The 18,444-nt window shown below is 42.2% G+C and overlaps 1 protein-coding gene across 2 annotated transcripts in view; it reads left to right on the top strand.

Moving 5' to 3' along the window:
• Nucleotides 1-18,444, top strand: part of LOC144057714 (CUB and sushi domain-containing protein 3-like) — a 566,138-nt gene that overhangs the window by 520,452 nt on the left and 27,242 nt on the right. For both annotated transcript variants that reach the window (XM_077575584.1, XM_077575583.1), the window contains exons 61-65: nucleotides 1,072-1,245; nucleotides 1,941-2,014; nucleotides 3,323-3,434; nucleotides 13,740-13,919; nucleotides 16,656-16,721. In XM_077575584.1, coding sequence (XP_077431710.1) covers nucleotides 1,072-1,245; nucleotides 1,941-2,014; nucleotides 3,323-3,434; nucleotides 13,740-13,919; nucleotides 16,656-16,721 — 606 coding nt within the window. The remainder of the gene's footprint in view (nucleotides 1-1,071; nucleotides 1,246-1,940; nucleotides 2,015-3,322; nucleotides 3,435-13,739; nucleotides 13,920-16,655; nucleotides 16,722-18,444) is intronic.

Below are 18,444 nucleotides of genomic sequence, written 5' to 3'. Positions count from 1 at the left end.
AATAATAATAATAATAATAATAATAATTAGACGGCAAACTTTAAAAACATTTAGCATAAGGAAGATTAAACATTAGTAATAATAATAATAATAATAATAATTAAAAGGGAAACAAAACATGATTTAAAACTGTTTAAAATACCTTAATCAAAGGTATGTGGGTGTGGAAAAAAATTTAAGTTTCCAACCTGGATTTAAAAGCATTTACACTCGGGGCTGACTTCACTTCTGTTGGCAGCTTATTCCATTTGTAAGCAGTATAACAGCTAAATGCAGCTTCACCCTGTTAACTTCAAACTCTGTGTTCCACTAGTTTGCCCAAGTCTGTAGCTCTCTGAGCCCTGTTGGGTTTGTATTCAATCAGCATTTCTTGAACATATTTAGGCCCGAAACCATTCAGTGATTTATAGACCAGTAGCAGAATTTTAAAATCTATTCTACAGCTAACTGGGAGCCAGTATAAAGCCTTAAGGAATGGAGTGATATGTTCTGATCTCTTTGTTTTGGTTAGAACTTGAGCTGCAGTGTTGTGAATAAGCTGCAATTGTCTGATGTTCTTTTGAGAGAGTCCAGTCAGAAGACTGTTACAGTAATCAAGTCTTTTAGCAAGCATAATGGAAGTTGACATGCTTGATTAGCTTTCACTGGCCACGTAAAATGATGTGGTGGACGAGATCTGGCCGCTGGGCCTTGAGTTTGATACATGTGCCCTTGTGGTTCCGGGATCATTTTTGTTATGGAGGATTGAGTGATTAAGCTAGAGGTAGAGAGACACATTGTGTGTCTAAATCCTTCAGTTACATCAGTCAAGTTTAGTAGATGCACATGAGCTACAAAATTGAAAGAGTTATAATCCACTTGTGTTCATCTATTGAGGCTGTTGCTACAACCTCATTTCAAATGTTGTCCTTGGTGAGCGCCAGTAGTTGGCTCAATTTTTGTTTTACATTTCTACTCTTGTTCAGTATTCATTTACTCAGCATTTAATACAGCCTTGCTACTGAAATGAAGAAATGAATGAATGTCTACCCAGTGTCATTTTAGCAACTTATTTTTTATCTGCCTTTGCAGCAAAATTCTGTGGGGATCCTGGTACACCTGCTAAAGGATGGCGAGAAGGACGCAGCTTCATCTTTAAGTCAGAGGTCACATTTAGCTGCAGTGCCCCCTATGTGCTGGTAGGATCAACTACACGCATGTGCCAGGAGGATGGCACCTGGAGTGGCTCGCAGCCTCGCTGCATCGGTACTAAACTGTCAACCATGAAGATTGGTTTCTATGTAAAATATGGTTACTATTGTTTATCTTCACTTTGTTCAAGTGAGATTAAATCCAAACGGTATTGTAAAAAGTTAGAAGTCAATACATAAAGTCCATAAATACACAGTAAATTTTGTAGAGGACATTTTACTCTAAAAAGAGTCTATTTTGTCCCACTCTAAACAGAGTAAAATTTACACTTGGAAGGGAGTAAAATATTTAGAGTAAATTTTAGAGAGAATTGGCCTATCTCATGGCAAAAACCTAGTAAAGTTTTTTTTTTTTCACTCAGAAATTCAAATAAAATTTTAGAATAAAATTTTGTCAGTACATTTTATTTATTTTATTTTTTATTTTTACCCCAAAAAAAAATGTTACACATAAGTTGAGGAACGAACTGATGACGTTCAGCTTGGGAGACGGCCACTCTACCACCTGAGCTATGCCACTCCTACTGTTTGCTACTATCCAAAATGAGAACAAAATATTCTCTCGTACACAAAATACTTTGAGTAAAATTTACTCTGAAAATGTTACCCTGTTTAGAGTGGGACCAAATAGACTATTTTTAGAGTACAAAATTTACTGTGTATACTGATTGTTAATCATCTATTACTTAGCTGGCTTATTCTTACTCTTCAGCTAATTGTTCTTGCCCTTGTCACATTTTTTTCCCCCAGAGCCCACAAGAAACTCGTGTGAAAATCCAGGAGTGCCCGAACATGGTTTCCTGAATTACACAACTGGATTTAAGGTAAATGAGTACAATCTGTTTTAGAAAACACTGCACACTTTACCTCTTGTGTTGACCAAATTGATGTATAGAGGTGCACTGAAGAGGATTGTAATTTCAGTTCTCTGATTTACAGGTTATGGATGTGTTTATACAACATCATCAACAGAAAGGCACAACTTAACAACATTAACGCGTGCCTCTACATTTACATACACCACCCTTATGCAGTCTTTTGTTTTTCTTTTTTAGTCTTAAAAAAAGAAAAACAAAAGGCGTTATAGATTTGAAGACAAGATTAATATTTTTAACCACCCCTCTTATTGGTTTAAAATCAGTTCATCAAATGCTGTCTCTTACATTATATACATGTATTTAAAAGCACAAAAATGTGTTAGAGTGATTAATCTGCCTTGTTTCACTAAAATTAATTTTTGTAATGCCAGTTTAACAATTTGATTATTTGCAGCCAAAACTAGCTACTATTTTATTCAGCTAAACAAGCTTGTTTTATGTTTTATTTGATTTAGCAAATTAATCTTGCAATTGGATATTGTTTTTTTATTTTTATTTATTTTGATCTCCCACCCTCAAAGATTGCTGAAAACAAAGCAAATTGCAAAGATGGAAAAATTCCCACTAAAAAACACTCTTTCACATTGTTTTAATGGAAAAGGAAATATTTGTTTTTATAATTTATTGATGTTAACTTTCCCAACATTTAAAATATTTAATTAAAATGTATTATGCCTCGTTTTTCTTTCTCCAAGTTTTAATTAATGACACTGACATATATGCTTTTCATTTTTCAGTTTTAAAGTGGGTTTAAATCGGATAGTTGATTTTTGGTGGGAAAAATCGGGATTTAATTTTAAGGCCATACCATCTATCCTTACGATTTTCAAAAGAAATGAAGCAGATGCATGTGTGTGTTGCCTGTGTGTGTGTGCATGCGTGCTAGTCAGCTCAGATAGAGCAGTCGAACAGTATTTATAATGCATCATCATGACCCTCACCATGGGCTTAGCACTCGCCATGAGATATGTTCAGTTAGTGTATCACAATGTAATTTAGTCCTTGTTGCTTTTTCAGTGTCACTTTAAAAATAAGTGAAAACAATAAAACATTTCCAGCATTCAGCAGGATATCTGATAAGACATGGATCTTGAAGCCAAACCACAAGCAGCTTAGCTTTGTACTTGGATCCCTTGAAACAAAAAATAGGAAAGCCAGTCCAAATAATTTTCGTTATCTGCTACCTTCACACTACACATAATCATTTAGGAAAAGTATTTTGGGTTACTGAATTTTCTGTTTGCTTGTGTCCAGGTGGGCAGCGGAGTGGACTTCCAGTGCCAACAGGGACACATCCTGCAGGGCTCCATAACCCGCCTCTGTTTACCAGATCTCACATGGACCGGCACCCAGCCTACCTGTATCCGTAAGTACTTGTGCTGCATGTCCTCAAAGGCAACTTTAAGCCCTTCTAGCAACTATTAGAAATAGCTAGACAAAGTTCAATTTCTGCAGAAATTGAATGGGAAATGCTGAAAAGCTGAATGCTATTAGCTGAATGCTAAGATTTGAATGCATATGCTTATGAATTAAATTGAAAGATAAATGACTAAAGTACTAAAATGTGGTCCAAGCGGGGTTTGAACCCAGCTTCTCCATGATGGTGGGCAATTGCTCTAAGCACTGAACTAACTTGAATTGTTCAAATTCATGGCTAATGGCGTATTTATTTTTGAAAAGTGTCATCTAATGCTGAAAGCTAGCATGCATTTAATGTGAAATTATAATGCATTTCTTGATATCAGTATATCACTTAGCATAATAGCCATCAATATATTTGCAATGTACAGTTGAAGGTGGGATTCGAACCTGCGGTGATATTTAACGTTAAATTGTGCAATTACTGTAAGTAATGTGAAATCAGACAATATATGAGTGAATTTTTTAAGCAAGTTGAAATTTCAACAGTGGCAATCGGAAGTATTATGTGGGAGTTCTTGCATGGCAAAGAAATGTGGAGAATAAAAATCACAATAACATATGTTGTGTAAATATTGCCGGTGCAGCCGGTGCGTCGCACCGGGACCCAGAGAGTGCGCAGGGGCCCATGACAGAAGGGAAAAGAAGAAGAAAGAAAGAAAAGCAAAAACGAGAAAAAACGGCCAGTATTATATTTTGTTAATAGAATTTTGGTGGGTCATTCATGCTGTCGGAGGTGGAAATGATCATTTAATCACCTGACTTCGGCATCTGTCAGTCACGATGAGTCTCGATGACGAGTTGAAAAAAACATTTTGAACCGGGGCCTCTCAACATGATGTCACGCCAGTGATTCCCATAATAATAATGAACAACTTTTTGTGGCTTTAAGACTCCCTCCATAGCAGGATATGTCAAACTACAAATGAGTGGCACTGGTGTGAAGCCATCACTAGCTAATGTTTGAGTATACTATTTATGTACTTGATTCAGTTGTTGCTAGGAAAATTTCATCTTACACCTGTTGTCCTCCTCACCAATCTGTTAGAACAACCTCTGAATTTGTGCCAGTGACATGGGTCCAAGCAGGCATTGCTAGGCCAACCTCATATAATACGTTCTCTATACGTAATCTATATTTTGTAACGCCCACTTAAATTTCCTGAAGACATTTTTGCTGAGGTGGCAGATGCATTGTAATGCCTTCATTCCCTTTTCTGCATAATTTAGTGTGTGTGTGTGTGTGTTTTGAGTGTGCACATGTGAGTCAAGCGAGGCACATGCATACCAAATTTTTCAGTGTTAACCGATGTTTAGAGACCCTACGCATGATGGGAAAAGCAAGTCTCACTGCTTTTATTAGCACACACATTATGTATGATATCTCCTCCCCCAAACCAAGTCAGATCGGATTTCTGTTGTAGTGTCAAGTAGTGTTGTCACGATATACCAAAATTTTGACTTCGGTACTATTCCTGTATAAAATACCGGTTCTGAAACGGTACCTCGACAAAAATCTAAAACATCAGCAAAAGCCCCAAAATTATTTATATTTTTTATTACCGGTAATTCTAATTATTAGGAAGTATACATATTAATTTATGTAAATACTGTATATATTTATGTATATACTGTATGTGCTTTCACATTGCATGGCATATTCTTGAAGTATTTGACTGCATTTGATGTCATCCGTTATAAATATTGGTAATACAGTGGCACTCCCATGACTCAATGTAACGTTGCTTGAGTGTGCGTGCATGTCTCTGCTCTTCTCCATTACGCTCCCAATTAGTTGAATGCGTAATCAAGTACTACAAACTGGGAAAAAAAATATTCACACTCGACCTATTTTTTAAGGGAAGTGTCAAAAAATGCGTCACAACCGGTCGCTCTGTCAGTCATCTGGGCTTTTTTTATGCATACCTGTGATTTCCTACTGTGTGCCTGTTCGATGAATGCACCTTGAGTCCACTGCAGGGCCAGGAGTGATTGTTGGTTTTTCATCTGCTTTCACCGCGAAAAACATTTGCTCTTGTTGCAAAACGTCATGTCGGTTGGCTTGCCGTGGCTGTCGGCCATGTAAGAAAAAAGTTCCATATGACACTTTGCGCGTCATACTTCTCAACGAGGAATGGACGGCCAGCGAGCGCTACACCTAAGTAGGGCGTTGTGCTTCTCAACAAGGAGTGCACGGCCAGCGAGCGCTTCAGTGTTCAGTGTGAAGCCATCTTCCTGAGCCCTCTTGCATACAGTACAAGCTGAAATAAGCCGCTTAAGGCGTTTTCTGCATATCGGTAGACAGGCGGCCATGTGTGAATGTGTACCCGCCTTTAAAACAGAGTTGGCGGGCTGTCTCGTATTTATATATATATTTTTTTCTTTCTTTTTTTTTTTTTTCTGGAGAGCTCAGTATTGTTCATTCGGTAATTTTACTGATTTGACATGTCATCATCATTGCTCTCCTTTTTTTTTTTTTTTGTATGTGGGTGATTTTGTGTGTGTGCGTGCGAGTGTGTGTGTATTCATTAGTTCACCTAAAACCTATTTTAAAAATCCCATACCGTTCACCTAAACCGAACACTTCCAGCCAGAGTCGTGAGGCCGTCAGGAAACTCGAGGAAGGACCAAAGAAAAGAAAGGAAAGTGAAATCCAGCACCGACCAGACACCACCCACCAGGCCACCAACCAGAGTCCTTCACCAACCCCAGAGACATCTAAATTCCAACAAATCAGGGAGACCTCAAGAGACCAAAGGAGAGACTGAGGAAAGGAAGGAAGGACAGACAAAGCAGAGTGACATCCACAGACACCAGCCTCCACCGATTCAATGACCTGAGGAAGAAGCAGATTGTGTCTGAGTTTCGATAGATGCTGGTGTGGTGGATCTGGCATGCATGAAAATCTCCACCAAAGAGGGGAGGACAGACAAGACAGAGCAAGCGCAACACCTCAGGGCCCACCAGGCCGCGGCAGCGCCAAAGGACGACCCCCGGGCCCCGCAGGGGCCACCGGCCGGAGAGCAAACCCAGGAGCAGGAGCGCCCCCAACGCGACCCGCGCCCCCAACCCAACGCAGCGGGACAGGACACTGCAGGCCCGCCAGGCACCCCACCGGTCCGCTTCCCCCACGACCCCCCGCCCCCCATCCACACCCGCCATACACCCCAACCCAGCCCCAGCCGCCCCCAAACCCCCAGACACCCAACCGATGGCGCCCCTCCCACACACACACACAGTTGTGTGGTGCATTAAAATTGGAGGGGAGTTGTAGACGGTGTTTCCAACCTACCCCCCCCCCCCCCAATACCCCCCAAAAGTGTGTTATGTGCCCTATATGTCTATAAAAGTGTATTGTGCAAAACTAGTGCAGTGAGTTAAGAGGAGCGACCAGCGGGGTCCACCCCCCAACCGGGCGGGGGCGGGAGGCGCACCCGCCCACCAAAATTCATTCTTATTAATTTTTATTATTTTTATTAATTTTTATTTTGTATGTTGGTGTGTATGTGCATGTGTGTGTGTGCGTGCATGTGAGTGTGTATTCATTAGTTCACCTAAAACCTATTAAAAAATTCCATATCGTTCACCTAAACCGAACACTTTAGAATCCAGCAGAGTCGTGAGGCCGTCAGGAGACCCGAGGAAGGACCAAAGAAAAGAAAGGAAAGTGAAATCCAGCACCGACCAGACACCACCCACCGGGCCACCAACCAGAGTCCTTCACCAACCCCAGAAACATCTAAATTCCAACAAATCAGGGAGACCTCAAAAGACCAAAGGAGAGACTGAGGAAAGGAAGGAAGGACAGACAAAGCAGAGTGAGATCCACAGACACCAGCCTCCACCGATTCAACGACCAGAGGAAAAAGCAGATTGTGTCTGAGTTTTGATAGATGCTGGTGTGGTGGATCTGGCATGCATGAAAATCTCCACCAAAGAGGGGAGCCGTCAACCCCTGCCAACAGAGCAAACACAACATCTCAGGGCCCCACGGCAGCGCCAAGGGACAACCCCCACTTCCCGCAGGGGCCACCGGCCGGAGAGCAAACCCAGGAGAAGGAGCAGGAGCAATACCCCCTTCCTCCCACACCCCAACACGGCCCGCGCCCCCAACCCAACGCAGCAGGACGGGGCACTGCAGGCCCGGGAGGCACCCCACCGGTCCACGGCCCCCGCTCCCCCCACGACCCCCCGCCCACCATCCACCCCAACCCAGCCCCATCTTCCCCCAGGCCTCCAACCCACCCCCAGCACCCCGTTAGCCAGTGACGAGGGAGAAGGGACAGGGGCGGCGGAGGACTGGGTTCCTGACTATAAAAACACAACCATTAGTTACAAATTGCCAAATACAGAAACAGCAATGTAAGTTATCGCGATGTGGTGGCTCTCGCTAACAGGCAGAATTAAGTAACCAGATTTAGGTTAAAAATTTTATATACGTAGACCAGGTTTCTATAAATTTTTATATTTGTTTTTTATTTGAGGCAGATATTTTTTCCATTAAAATGTGATTTATGAGGAGGTTAGACCATTGGTCGATATTCAGAGTTTGTTTTTTCCAGTTAACAAGAATTGTTTTTATTTGCGATAGTAAGGGCTACAAGTGTAGATTGAAATTGTTTATGTAGTAAGTCAGTTGTTGTTAGGTCACCTAGCAAACACAAGTTTGGAGATAAAGGTATCCTACAGTCCAAGATAGCGCCCAAGTAGATTTCAAACAGTGGGTCATTATATTTGAAAGTGGTTTAGTCATTGAAAAGTTTGTTAGCATTTTCAAATAAATGTAAACTGTAGATATACCATTTTATATTTATAGTTGATATTTTTTTCAAATTTTTCTGGCGCGTCCAATACGGTGGATCCAAAGATCCAGTGGGAACTATAATAGCAATGTATAGGCCTTTAAGAATTTGGCTTTTTATTTTAATGACTGTGCCATACTGCTTTTACCCCACATTGCCATAAATCTACTAAAATAGCTTTCCCTATGATTAAATGCTCTCTTAGTATAGGGAGGCTGACTAAATCTTGCACTGCTAGCTAAAGGGAAAAAACATTATCGGCTTAATAGATGCAATTTACATGATGGCGATCAGACAAATTGCAACATAAATTAACTATGATCACATCAACAATTTGAAGTGTTTTTGGTATAATATAAAGACTAAGTACAGAGGTTGTGAGATCGAACCCAGGCTCCGGCCTTCTTGGTTGGAGTTTGCATGTTCTCCCTGTGCCTGGGTGGGTTTTCACTGGGTACTCCGGTTTCTTCCCACATTCCGAAAATTTTTTGGCATCGTCATGACAAGTCAGTCTTTCATCAGTGTTTTGGGCTGGCACAGATGAGCCCCATCCGTGCCATGTCGGCGGCGACCGGCGTTGAGGACGTACTTTCTTTGGCGCACAGGCAGATGCACAGTAGAGTACAGAACGAAGATATTAAATGAACCCAACAGATGCACGCACGCACACACAAATATAAATATAAAATTAAATAAATAAAAAAACAATATGGGAAGATGAGAGGGTTTTAGCTTGGCTCATGCTCCGCTGCGACAGCCCTGACTACGTGGCATTTCCCCACCGTGTCTCCCAGTTTTTCCTCGTGTCTGTGCGTGTTCAATGTGTGTGGTGTAAAAGACAGCTATGACATCGAACTATAGGGTGGTCGCCGTTTCTCTCGCAATCCTGTTGCTGATCTGTGACAGCTCCGCATTCCATACCAACACCGGCAATCGGCTACTCACCTACAATCGACATGAACTCTTACTACACCAGAGCCTCGCTGTGGAGCAACACCAAGCCTGCCGTGGTCCTGCTGTCGGAGCTCCGGCCAAGGAAAAGGGGGAAACGTGGAGGCGTCCAAGATCAGATGTTACGTTTTGGGGGTGAGGAACCCAAATGCAGGATTCAGGGAGGTGAGGCCGGCTTGCAGGATTTCAACAAAAAGGGATTTATTTCCAAAAGAACAACCAAAAGGAAAAATTACTAACAAAAGACCAAAAGCAGATGCAAAGTAACAAACAAAACACAAGGTAAACTAGGACAAGGACTGACATGGATTCTGTAACTCAAACAATGACCCAACAAAGATTGCAGGGAATGATTGAACTAAATAGGAGCAAACTAATGAGACAATGACACACACCTGGACATAACATAAGGGGGCAGAGGGTGCTGATTGGAAGACACAAGGGGACCGGTATGATGAGCACAATGAACTAAAACCAACCCCGAACCAAACCAAATAAAACACAGCTCATGACAAAACACAAAACAACAAATCTAACCAAACACAAACCATAACATCGGGTGAGAAAACATCCTTTCAAACCTCCGCTCCCCACCATCATCATGTCCAAAGTCCGGTCACTCTGCAACAAGATTGATCTGCTACATGCAAAGTGTCGATATGAACAGACATTCTGGGACATCTGCATCATCGCTTTCTCCGAAACATGGGTGAAAAAGTCTGTTCCCAACTCTAAGGTGAGCATGGACAACTTCCCCATCATCAGGGATGATAGGATGAGGCAATCGGGGAAAACGCATGGTGGTGGGGTCTGCTTGTACATCAACCACAGGTGGTGTAATAACATCAGAGTCCACCGCACATCTAACCTGAAAATGATGACCTTGTCCCTCTGCCCTTTCTATCTCCCTCGGGAATTCCCAACTGTTGTGGTCAGCTGTGTCTACGTAGCCCCCAGTGCTAGCATCAACATAGAAGCGGAGCTAATAGCCGAGGATGCTAACGCTATGTTACCCAGGTTTATTCTGGGGGACTAAATTTGACTGTTTGTTACCATATTTTCAACAGCATGTCAACAGCTTCCAAACAAGAAGAGGAAACATCTTAGATTTATGCTATGGGAATGTCACCTATGTGCTTCGCCTTTCAACTAAGATTCTTCTTCACTACAATGGAATGTTAGAGTCCGCATCACTGCAGACGCTGCACCGATCCGCCTGTCGATCTCCTCTCGCTTCATTCTGCCCTCACATGTGAACAAGACCCCACGGTACTTGGACTCCTTCACTTTGGGCTGGATCTCATCGTCGACCCGGAAAAGGCATTCCATCTTTTTCCGACTGAGGCCCGTATCGGGAGGCTCAGTACCTCGTACTCCCGAAGCACTCCCCACAGGACCCCCCCGGGGGACAGTCGAACGCTTTCTCCAAGTCCACAAAGCGCATGTGGACTGGTTGGGTGAACTCCCATGCGCCCTCGAGGATGCTGCCCAAGGTGTAGAGCTGGTCCACTGCTCAGCAGCCGGCACGAAAACCGTACTACTACTCCTGAATCCGAGATTCAATTTCCCGACAGACCCTCCTCTCCAGCACCCCTGAATAGACCTTAATAGGGAGGTTGAGGCTGAACACACCCTCCGGCCCCCCTTCTTAAAAAGGGGGACCACCACCAGCTGCTCTGCCAATCCAGCACCCCATCTCCACTATACAAAGTGTTAACGGTGCGCTGCTTTCCTTTCTTGAGACGCCAGATGGTGGACCAGAACTTACTCAAAGCCGTTCGCAAGTTGCTTTCCATGGCTTCACGAACTCTTCCCATGCCAGAGTTTTTGCCTCAACGACCGCCAATACTGCATTCCCCTTGGCCAGCCGGTACCTATCAGCTGCCTCCGGAGTCCCACAGGCCAAAAAGGCCTGATAGGACTCCTTCTTCAGCTTGACGGCATCCCTTACCGCTGGTGTCCACGAGCGGGTTCGGGGAGTGCTGCCACGACAGATACCGACCACCTTACAGCCACAGCTCCGATCGGCCCCCTCAACAATGGAGGCAAGGAACATAGTCCACTCGGACTCATTGTACCCCGCATCCCCCGGGACAAGGGAGAAGTTCTTAACATCTAAATATCTTTTGCATATACAACACATCAGCGTGTATTGTGTGTGTGTGTTGGAATCAAATTAACCCATAATTGGGTAAAAAGAACTCCAAAAATATTCAATTATAGCTCCTTCATAAAAAGACTGATTTACACGAGGTTTTTCCTTTGTTTACTCAAAAAAATTAACCAAACAAATGTGGTCTTTCCTGAAGGTGACAAATAGAACTGCAGGCAGTCTCACTAGTTGTATACATCGCTCCTTAAGCGATCCTAATTTACGCTACACAATACTTATGTTCACTTGAAAAATGGATGGGTTCAAACAAACGGTGCTCTGTCCTGATTTGTTTAACACATGAAGATGTAAATAGCATGAAAAAAAGTTGTGGAATTTTGATTTTTTTGTCTCATATTCATCTTTTTATCTTAAACCCAAATGTCTTCAATTTACAAGAAAAACTAAATGTTGTTAAAATACTTTTTGGAAGAGACTAAAAACGTGATGAAAAGGAAATGAGACATTTTAATTTTGTGTGAAGGCTGGCCATGCAAATCAGAACTCGTGGTTTGGACCTTTGCCCTGAGAGAACCCTCCAAATTTTAAATTTAAGTGTCCTGCTACTCTATATTATTAAAAATGCACACAGCTACCGTTTAATCAAACATAAGTACAGCTTACTATTCAACAAATACGGGAGGACGTCATTATGTAGGATAGCCTACATTAGGGTGCCATCCAGTACCAATTTGTGAATGTGACTCTTGCAGCTGTTTCTCATTTGACACCTGGCACATGTGCACGTTTAGCCACAAGCTGCCGATTTATTTTGGTATTTTCATAGTAATGTTCATGCCTCCACCTTACTGTGATGGAGGAGTTTGTGTGCCCCAATTATCCTAGGAGCTATGTTTTCTGGGGCTTTATGTCCCTGGCATGGTCACCCATGGCTAACAGGTCCTACGCGAGGAGCCAGACAAAGCACGGCTCAAAAGACACCTTATGATGAGTCAAACATTTAGATCACATTTTTCCTTGCCTGGACACGGGTAACCGGGACCCCTCTCTGGAGCCAGGCCTGGAGGTGGGGCTAAAAAGTGAGCATCTGGTCTGAACGTGCGTCCCATTCACTCACCACCTGTGGGAGGGGCCAAAGGAGTTGGGTGCTGTGTGAGCTGGGCGGTGGTCCGATCCCCAGTTACAGAAGCTCGCTCTTGCGACATGGAATGTTACCTCTCTGGTGGGAAAAGAGCCTGACCTGGTGTGTGAGCTAGAGAAGTTCGGACTAGACATCGTCAGACTTGCCTCCACACACAGCTTGGTCTCTGGTGCCTGTCCTCTCGAGGGGTGTTGGACTTTCTTGCACTCTGGAGTTGCCCACGGTGAGGGGCGCGCAACCGCTGCCTGTACATTGGGGGGGTCGGGTGGGGGGATCGGGTCCTAACTATTGTTGGTGCCGACGCACCAAACAACAGTTAAGATTATCTACCCTTTTTGCAGTCCTTGCTGGATAGTGCTCCCCCTGGGGACTCCCTCGTTCAGCTGGGGGACTTCAATATTCAAGTGGTCAATGACAGTGAGATCTGGAGGGGCACGACTGGGAGGAACGGCCCCCCCGATCAGAACCAGAGCGGTGTTCTGTTACTGGACTTATGTCTTCATCATGGATTGTCTATAAAGAATACCTTGTTCAAACATAAGGGTGTCCATATGTACACTTGGCACCATGACACCCTAGGCCGCTGAATGTAATGGCCGGGGGGAGGGAAGTCTGGGCTAGCATAGCTGCAGCAGTGGTGGTTAATGGTTAATGGATGGATGGATGTTCATGTTTCTGAAGCCCAATTCACCATGTTTTTGTTCATTAAAGAAAATGGAAATAGGTGTTTAGGTTTTACAGTATTTTCTGTTGCTGCTTGAGTATCACACTCACTGTAAGCACTGGCCTCCTGTATTTAATGGCTTAATTTCCACTTGTATAGTATGCATATGGTGACTTAATGAAGTATACTCACAAGATGCCCAGCCATATTACAAAAGTATAGCTAAATCCTGCTTACAAAGTTAACGTCCAACAGCATTCAAATTGCAGTACTTTGAATTTCCTGCAGTTCATTAAACGGTGCTTCTGAAAGGCCAAATTTGTATTACAAAAGAAATTGAGCGTTTTAAATTATCGATATGCAATTTTCTTGATAGCTCCCTGGGCTTAATTAAATGCTTAAGTGTTTGTGATTCTCTTTATAGCAAGTTTCATGTAAACCTTCCTCATGTATTTCCCTTTTCCCCCACTGAGCTCCTAATGATTCGCCACTTTATGTGTGTAGCCTGAGCCATTTGTACATGTATATATCACAGTGTTTCTGTGCGTGCACTCATTTTTTGCCATCTGCCTGCTCTCCAGCTCATTCATGCAAGCAACCGCGCAGCCCAGCCAACTCTGATGTGATGGGCCTGGATCTGGCCTCCTATGGTTACACCTTGGTATATACCTGTCAGCCAGGATACTTCCTTTCCGGGGGTTCAGAGCACCGCTTCTGCCGCTCTGATGGCAGCTGGACTGGCAAGGTGCCCGTATGCAGAGGTAAGTTACTTACAGAGGTGTGCAATGCCAGATGAGCGAGATGATGCCATTGAGTGGTTGGAAGTAAAGAAAACCATGTAGGAAAACGTTACGTTATGTTTATCAGCGATGAGTGTATACTAGGCCTAATGCTACATTTAGGCCAACACTGGAACACTTCCTTCGCTAGTGTTTCATCGCGTAGCGCTTTAGAACAATGCCGCTCATTCGTGCATTCTCGCACACCAGAGAGGAGAAAATGTTGTCGTTACTACTACTACTATAGAGCACTTTAGTGAGTCAACAAAAAAAGAACGTTCCTAAACTCACCTTTGGCCATGAGCTGTGGGTTGTGACCAAAAGAACAAAAACCCGGATACAAGAGGCCGAAATGTGTTTTCCTCCACAGGTTGTCTTGGCTCTCCCTTAGAGATAGGGTAAGAAGCTCAGTCATCCGGGAGGGGCTCAGATATGTGTGTGTGTATATATATATATATATATATATATACGTGTGTGTGTGTGGGTGTGGGTGTGGGTGTGGGTGTGTGTGTGTGTGTGTGCAAAAGTAAGTGAACCCTGAGCTGCATTGCTCAAAACAAGCAGTCAAGTAGGATCAGGTAGGACAAACAAAAAGCTAAACTAACCACCAATAAAATGAGAGCTGGTTCGTGAAGAAATTGTGCGTCACTGATTGAAACAGAGACAAAACCACGTCACTTTAGTCTTACCCAGATGAACCCATACAGGTCAGTCATGCTGAGAGGAAGAGAAATCTCAGGGGACCTCAGGAAGTGGGTAGTTACAGCACATCTGTCTGGGGAAAGCTATAAAGTCATCTAAAAAAAAAAGAGCTTCATCATTCCACTGTGAAGAAGATCATCTGCAACTGAAGAACACTGAAAATTACTACAATCCAGCCTAAAAGTGGATGATCTTCTAAAATATCAGCAAGACCCACAAGACAAATGATAATTCAGGTGAAAGACAACCTGTGCATCACATCAAGGGATTTGCAGACCTCTTTTGGTGCATCAGGGACATGTGCATGTTTCAACAATCAGAAGAAAAGTCAATCGATAAGGCTTTAATGAAAAGCTTGCTAGGTAAAAAAGATCAAAAATGCCCATCTCAACTTTGCCAGAGAGTACCTGGACAAACCTGAAGCTTTTTGAAAGTCCCTTCTGTGGACAGATGAGTCCAAAATTTAACTGTTTGGTCACAACTGAAACAGTCATGTTTTGTGAAAAGTCAACACTGCATACCAGCAAAAGAACCTTCTCCCTACAGTGAAGCAAGGTGGTGAGAATGTTAAGTTCTGGGCTGGCTTTTCATCCTCAGGACGTGGACAACTCCACATAGTCTAGGGAATCATGAATTCAGAGGAATATTGTGAAATCCTGGATCATAACTTGAAGCCGTTCTTTGTGAAGTTACAGCCTGGTAGAAGATAGATCATGCAACAAGACAATAATCCAAAACATACCAGTAATACAACCAAGGAATGTCTGGAAAAACACAAGATTCATGTTCTGGATGTGCCCAGTTAAAATCCTGACTGAAATTCTTTCAAGATACTGTGCCGGGACCTGAAGCGGGCAGTTTATGCTAGACGCCCATCCAACCTCTCTCAATTGGCTGCATTTTGCAAGAAAATGTGGCAAAAATCCCCCAAAGTAAATGTGAAAGACTGATAAGTCACTAAAGAAAGTGTGTATGTGTTATGTATAAATATATGTATGTATATATAAAATATATATATTACATTGACCAAATTCAGACATGTGATGTATCGAGCCAGCGATATGCAGGGTCAGTGCAGGTTCTGGCAGGGCTACCACAATTTGGCTCTTGGACCACCACCTAAAAAGGCTTAACATAGAACCCTGTTGTGTCTCAGTAAAAAGGGTCTGGCGATGCCACTGCTGTGTGTATGCATACTCTGTCTTGATGTAATTGCACAGTGAGGTCATTTGCGCACTTTAATACGGCTGCATCCAATCAGAGCTTGTTTTCAGCTTTTTTTTAATCAAGCTTTAATAATTATGTGAAACAGTTGCAGCTTCTGCGCTAAAAAGACTACTAACCACATGAAGTTTACATCGATCTGCGCATGTCACACATCTGGGAAATGGATGTTCAGTTAAACGTAGTGGCACTTGTATACACCATATTGAAATAGAGCATGCCACATCTAAACAGTTGATCACATATCTTCAATCAAAATAATTAGAATTGTAATGACAAAATATGAGTAGTTAGCATGTACACCCAGCCAATGTTACAGAATAAAATTCTGGTTGTCAAATGGAAAAGTCCTCATATAATTATGAAAATGTCTTAATTTTAATGATTTGATTGATTTTGGTTGTGTATAACCCAAAACTTTTCATTAACATCACTGACAGGATGGGAGTGGAATGATAGCAAACATACACATGACCAGTCAATTGCAGCTTTCATTCAGTCCCTACTTTCATAACCTCATAAGCAATTCGATAATACTCAATACAATGTGACTTTATTACATAAACTTCATTACATAACTAGATTGACTGAGCTGGTGTGTGAAATGCTATTAATATAAAGGAAACACTAGGTTAGGTTGCCTGAAAATCATGTCTTGTTTCGTAAATTGTGCTAAATTATGAATAAAAAAAATAAAAAATGTTTCACATGAGCAGTGTGTTTACTTGTCCTACCTCCTCTGGCTATGACACCTTGATGCCATCTTTGTGACATAATTGTGTTCTTCTGCAGCTGGATCCAAATCACAGGAAAAAACTGTCAAACTAATACCGGGGACACCAAGCCCTAAAATAAATGGTGAGTCATGAATTATACCACCTTTTTTAATCTGGTTCATACAATATTTCCTCTGCATCTGTATGTGTAGCTCCTGATATATTATTGGCAAAATATTGTCTCCAGGATATGAAAAAACACTCTTGTGTGTTACAACCAAGGAATCTGGATGAACTTTTCACTCATTGATTATTTATCTTCAGCATATTCATTGTCTAGATTTGGTGCATGTTATTCTATGTGTACATTTTTCTAAATATGTTTTTTTTTTAAGTTATTTTTACCTCACTTTTCATTAAGTATGAGAGAGTACCTATACCAGGTACTGGTCCAATAGTGGTGTTATTTATATTTTGTTTATATCGGGTACTCCTGACTGTGGCCGATACCTCAAGTGGCCGTTTTGGTATCAGGAACTTGACAAGTATTGGTGATTCTGAGTGACTCTTTTTCTAAGTAAACTGTATCCATGTCAATCCTCTCATCTGTCCATTAAGATGCAATTTATTTAAGTATATGTACTGTATGTTTATAAAGTTTACATTAATGCTTAGTTGAAATTGACATGGTTGCCACAATTTTACACACAGCCTAAATTAATATTTTGTTTAAAAAAAATAAAAACAGTGCAAACATATATAATCAGACAGGTGCTTTCATTAACTCTTTGACTGCCAGACGTTTTCAGAAAAGGGATGCCGTGGGTGCCAGCCGATTTAAGCATTTTGACTGATCTTTCAAGGTCCACAGAAAATTTTGTGTTTGGACTATGGAAACACACATACTACCAAATGAAAGATTGGACTCTCATCTTTCATCAGAAAAAAAAGTTTGTTTCTACCTTATTTCGTTTTTCAGTAATCAACAATAGAAAATGGTTAGTTTCACCCAAATGCTCTGTTTTGAAACAAAATACGGAGAAATCAAGCTTTTTGTGAAACGATATTATTTCATGCACTCTAGTGAATTTGACACCTTTTTTTTCCCATGAATGATGCCACAAACACCTAAACAGTGCTTTACTTCTGTAAAACACTACCACCAACAATGAAAAAGTGTTTTTTGATAGCAAAATACGTTTATTTACATTCAACAGTGTAACAATTTGGCAAACTATTTACAAATGTGTGCAACCGTGGTACTATTTACAATTGTGTGGATGTTTCAAATACAGTTTTTCCTTTTGTAACACTCCCCTGCGTGCAAGGGGACGCAGCAGGATTTGCACAACAGATTAGTTTCACTGCGATTGCAGACGCTACACTTTTTTGCTGGCTTTTTTTTCCGGGGAATAGCAAGTATATACTGCAGTGTGTGTTTGGCCACGTTGCCATCAAGTCTACTCTCAGGATCATGATACGCTGACATTACGGTGGTGTTACGTCTGGCTTCCTCATGTACTTCAGTTCCTATACCGGGTGGTAAGAGATGTTCTGATCCATCTTATCCGCTCCATTCATGGTGGCATCGTAGTCCATAACCAGTGTCTTCTCCGTGATCAGACTGTACCCACTCCTCCGATGAATATGTATTGGACTCGGGGCACTCTTCGTCGTCCTATTTAACGTCCGCCTGAGCAGAAGTGCTCGGTTGTGTTCCGCGTTTTTCGGCGTTAGCATCGCTAGCTGGTGAGGCTTTATGACGTGATCATAGCCGCCGCGTCAACGCTTCCAACTTCGGCGTCAACCTCGGAGTCACCATCATCATCATCGTCGTCATCAATGTGCTCTTGAGCACTGTTTGA

Source organism: Vanacampus margaritifer, chromosome 9 (genome assembly GCF_051991255.1).
Source record: "Vanacampus margaritifer isolate UIUO_Vmar chromosome 9, RoL_Vmar_1.0, whole genome shotgun sequence".
In the NCBI taxonomy this organism is placed as follows: domain Eukaryota; kingdom Metazoa; phylum Chordata; class Actinopteri; order Syngnathiformes; family Syngnathidae; genus Vanacampus; species Vanacampus margaritifer.
The sequence above is the reverse complement of the archived record's forward strand: the minus strand, read 5'-3'. Positions and strand labels throughout refer to the sequence as shown.